This window comes from Oncorhynchus nerka, unplaced genomic scaffold (assembly GCF_034236695.1).
Source record: "Oncorhynchus nerka isolate Pitt River unplaced genomic scaffold, Oner_Uvic_2.0 unplaced_scaffold_8802, whole genome shotgun sequence".
NCBI lineage: Eukaryota > Metazoa > Chordata > Actinopteri > Salmoniformes > Salmonidae > Oncorhynchus > Oncorhynchus nerka.
The window spans coordinates 1-4,846 of NW_027032519.1; the positions used below are offsets into that span (position 1 = coordinate 1).

Here is a 4,846-nt window from a genome sequence, read left to right on the forward strand (position 1 = left end):
TTTTATAAATGAGGCCCCAGGGTACAGGGTGTTTATAAATGAGGCCCCAGGGTACAGGATGTTTTATAAATGAGGCCCCAGGGTACAGGGTGTTTTATAAACGAGGCCCCAGGGTACAGGATGTTTTATAACTGAGGCCCCAGGGTACAGGATGTTTTATAACTGAGGCCCCAGGGTACAGGATGTTTTATAACTGAGGCCCCAGGGTACAGGATGTTTTATAAATGAGGCCCCAGGGTACAGGATGTTTTATAACTGAGGCCCCAGGGTACAGGGTGTTTTATAAATGAGGCCCCAGGGTACAGGGTGTTTTATAACTGAGGCCCCAGGGTACAGGGTGTTTTATAACTGAGGCCCCAGGGTACAGGATGTTTTATAACTCGAGGCCCCAAGGTACAGGGTGTTTTATAAATGAGAGCCCAGGGTACAGGGTGTTTTATAAATGAGAGCCCAGGGTACAGGGTGTTTTATGAATGAGGCCCCAGGGTACAGGATGTTTTGCGAATGAGTCTCAGGTACAGGATGTTTTGAATGAGGCCTAGGGTACAGGATGCTTTATAAATGAGGCCCAGGGTACAGGATGTTTATAAATGAGGCCCCAGGGTACAGGATGTTTATAAATGAGGGCCCAGGGTACAGGATGTTTATAAATGAGGCCCCAGGGTACAGGGTGTTTATAAATGAGGCCCCAGGGTACAGGATGTTTTATAAATGAGGCCCCAGGGTACAGGATGTTTATAAATGAGGCCCCAGGGTATAGGATGTTTATAAATGAGGCCCAGGGTACAGGGTGTTTTATAAATGAGGCCCCAGGGTACAGGATGTTTATAAATGAGGCCCCAGGGTACAGGATGTTTATAAATGAGGCCCAGGTTACAGGGTGTTTTATAAATGAGGCCCCAGGGTACAGGGTGTTTTATAACTGAGGCCCCAGGGTACAGGGTGTTTTATAAATGAGGCCCAGGGTACAGGGTGTTTTATAAATGAGGCCCCAGGGTACAGGATGTTTATAAATGAGGCCCCAAGGTACAGGATGTTTATAAATGAGGCCCAGGGTACAGGATGTTTTATAAATGAGGCCCCAGGGTACAGGGTGTTTTATAAATGAGGCCCCAGGGTACAGGATGTTTATAAATGAGGCCCCAGGGTACAGGATGTTTATAAATGAGGCCCCAGGGTACAGGATGCTTATAAATGAGGCCCCAGGGTACAGGGTGTCAGAGGAAAACATGTCTTTATTTTCCAGATCAGGATTTGGGCTCAAACAGGCCATTGCTGAGGGCCAGGAGATTACGCCGAAAAACTGGACCAATCCTGGAGTTCTTTGAAAACTACTACAGCTCAAGCTATCCTCTGACCAAATCAGGAATACTTAAAGAGTAATACTCTTCCTCTCGGAATCCCTGTCTGTTGTTGAAGAGAGATTCTTTAATGGTCCCAATGGCACCCTATTCCTTTGTAGTGACCTCTATTTGACCAGGGCCCATAGGCCTCTAGGCTAAAGTAGTGCACTATATAAGGAATAGGACACCATTTGAGACTCACAACAATTGTTAATGCTGTAATGATATTTCAGCTCTTTACTTCCGTAGACCAGATAGCTCTGCCTGACTTCAGCGCCGGAGCCATGGAGAACTGGGGTCTGATCACCTACAGAGAGACAGCCCTGCTCTACAACCCTGCCAGCTCGTCCAATGGGGACAAAGAGTGGATCGCTACGGTCATCTCTCATGAACTGGCTCACATGGTCTGTATTACAGTCAATAATATAATATACTGAGAGTCTGTATTACAGTCATACATCCTTCATAATATACTGAGAGGCTGTATACAGTCAATACTATAATATACTGAGAGTCTGTATTACAGTCAATACTCTAATATACTGAGAGTCTGTATTACAGTCAATACTATAATATACTGGAGAGGCTGCAGCTACTATAATATATTGAGAGTCTGTATTGTCAATACTATATTATACTGAGAGTCTGTATTACAGTCTGAGAATACAGTCAATACTATAATATACTAGTCTGTATTACAGTCAATACTATAATATACTGAGAGTCTGTATTACAGTCAATACTATAATATACTGAGAGAGGCTGCAGCTGGCTGCCCTGGTCTGTATTACAATACTATAATATGAGAGGCTGTATTACAGGAGAGTCTGTCATTATCAATATTAGGCTGCAGCTGGCTGCCTGGTCTGTATTACAGTCAATACTATAAATATGAGAGGCTGACTGAGAGTCTGTATTACAAATAATACTATAATATACTGAGAGGCTGCTGCTGGCTGCCTGGTCTGTATTACAGTCAATACTATAATATACTGAGTCTGTATTACAGTCAATACTATAATATACTGAGAGGCTGCAGCTGGCTGCCTGGTCTGTATTACAGTCAATACTATAATATACTGTGTCCTGTCCCTCTCCTCTCTGCACCCTGTGTCCTGTCCCTCTATTCCACTGGCTGAATAAGGTTTATATGTCCACAGTGGTTTGGTAACCTGGTGACCATGAAGTGGTGGAATGACCTGTGGCTCAACGAGGGCTTTGCCTCCTACGTCTCGTATCTTGGGGCCAACTCTGCTGAACCCACGTGGAACGTAGTGAGTCTTTCCTTTCATCATATCTGAATGACTCCTAACTTGACTTGAGATAAAAACATGTACATTACAACTTGAACTGTTGCACAGCTCTCCAAATATACCCTTCTCAAGGATTTAATCCACAAAGAAATCTGCTCTCCAAATATACCTTTCTCAAGGATTTAACCCACAAAGAAATCTGCTCTCCAAATATACCTTTCTCAAGGATTTAACCCACAAAGAAATCTGCTCTCCAAATATACCTTTCTCAAGGATTTAATCCACAAAGAAATCTGCTCTCCAAATTCCATCTGCCGGTACAAGTGAAAGGTTAAAAGCGAAGGCCTGATGTCTCCACAGACAGACCTGATAGTGCTGAAGGAGGTGCACGGGGCGATGTCTGTAGACGCGCTGGCCTCCTCTCATCCTCTCTCTGCTAAAGAGGAAGACATCGTGAGGCCTGCACAGATCAGTGAGCTGTTTGACACCATCACCTACAGCAAGGTATGCTTCTAATCACACTTCTTACTGGCAACCTACTGGCTTCACAACACAGCACAGCATGCCACATTCACCTGGGTCAAAGTCACCTGGGTCAAAATCATCTGGGTCAAAATCACCTGGGTCAAAGTCACCGGGGTCAAAATCACCTGGGTCAAAATCATCTGGGTTTTAGTCAACTTGAAATAAAATAATCGGAATTACTTTGAAATAGCAAATGTCACATGTCCTCAAGGAAATTAAATCATTTTCTGTCTGCATTTCTCGTAGAGATTTTGATTCGGGCGAGAGCGGCAGGCTGTACTGGGCCATGACAAGTCAGACGTTTTATTTCTTATATCCTGTGTTCTCTTCCTCCTAGGGAGCTGCAGTTCTGAGGATGCTGTCTGAGTTCTTGACAGAGCCGGTCTTCGCCCGAGGACTTAGCGTGAGTAATGTTTATGTACATGTCTAATTACTATATTTTGTTCCACATCATTTTGTTTAGATTTATATACACTGCTCAAAAGAATAAAGGGAACACTAAAATAACACATCCTAGATCTGAATGAATGAAATATTCTTATTAAATACTTTTTTCTTTACATAGTTGAATGTGCTGACAACAAAATCACGTAGAAATTGTCAATGGAAATCAAATGTATCAACCCATGGAGGTCTGGATTTGGAGTCACACTCAAAATGAAAGTGGAAAACCACACTACAGGCTGATCCAACTTTGATGTAATGTCTTTAAAACAAGTCAAAATGAGGCTCAGTAGTGTGTGTGGCCTCCACGTGCCTGTATGACCTCCCAACAACGCCTGGGCATGCTCCTGATGAGGTGGCGGATGGTCTCCGAGGATCTCCTCCCAGACCTGGACTAAAGCATCCGCCAACTCTGGACAGTCATAGCTGCAACGTGGCGTTGGTGGATGGATGTCCCAGATGTCTCAATTGGATTCAGGTCTGGGAACGGGCCGGCCAGTCCATTGCATCAATGCCTTCCTCTTGCAGGAACTGCTGACACCTCCAGCCACATGAGGTCTAGCATTGTCTTGCAATAGGAGGAACCCAGGGCCAGAACTCGCACCAGCATATGGTCTCACAAGGGGTCTGAGGATCTCATCTCGTTGCCTAATGGCAGTCAAGCTACCTCTGGCGAGCACGTGGAGGGCTGTGCGGCCCCCAGAGAAATGCCACCCCACACTATGACTGACCCACCCCCAAACCGGTCATGCTGGAGGATGTTGCAGGCAGCAGAACGCTCTCCACGTGCGTTTCCAAACTCTGTCAGCGCCTGTCACGTGCTCATGGAACCTGCTTTCATCTGTGAAGAGCACAGGGCGCCAGAGGCGACTGCCACAATCTTGTGTTCTCTGGCAAATGTCGAACGCCCTGCACGGTGGTTGGGCTGTAAGCACAACCCCCACCTGTGGACGCCGGGCCCTCATACGACCCTCATGGAGTCTGTTTCTGACCATTTGAGCTTTATTTTTGAGCAGTGTGTATATATATATATATATGAGTGACACGATGATAGTAAAGTGAGAACTTACAGTTACGTGAATATAACTACTGCTCCCTGAAGGAGGGAAACGAGGTATAACATGCTATGGGGAGTCACCGACCAATCACATTCACCTGAAGAAAAACTAAAAAACACACTCCAATGGGCCAATGAATGTAGAGCCCGCCCTCAGAAGCCAGCACCTTCCCGGCCATGACAATCGAGCCTCGCAATCATTTCAAATCAAATCCAGATCAAAT

At 45.2% G+C, this 4,846-nt stretch overlaps 1 protein-coding gene across 1 annotated transcript; it reads left to right on the forward strand.

Moving 5' to 3' along the window:
* Positions 1-1,576: 1,576 nt before the first annotated feature.
* LOC115118621 (aminopeptidase N-like) lies at positions 1,577-4,544 on the forward strand (the record flags this gene model as incomplete). Its single annotated transcript, XM_065013931.1, has 5 exons — positions 1,577-1,747; positions 2,504-2,617; positions 2,957-3,100; positions 3,459-3,524; positions 4,144-4,544. Coding segments are annotated over 5 exons (896 nt in total), but the record flags the coding sequence as incomplete, so codon positions are not given.
* Positions 4,545-4,846: the final 302 nt, after the last annotated feature.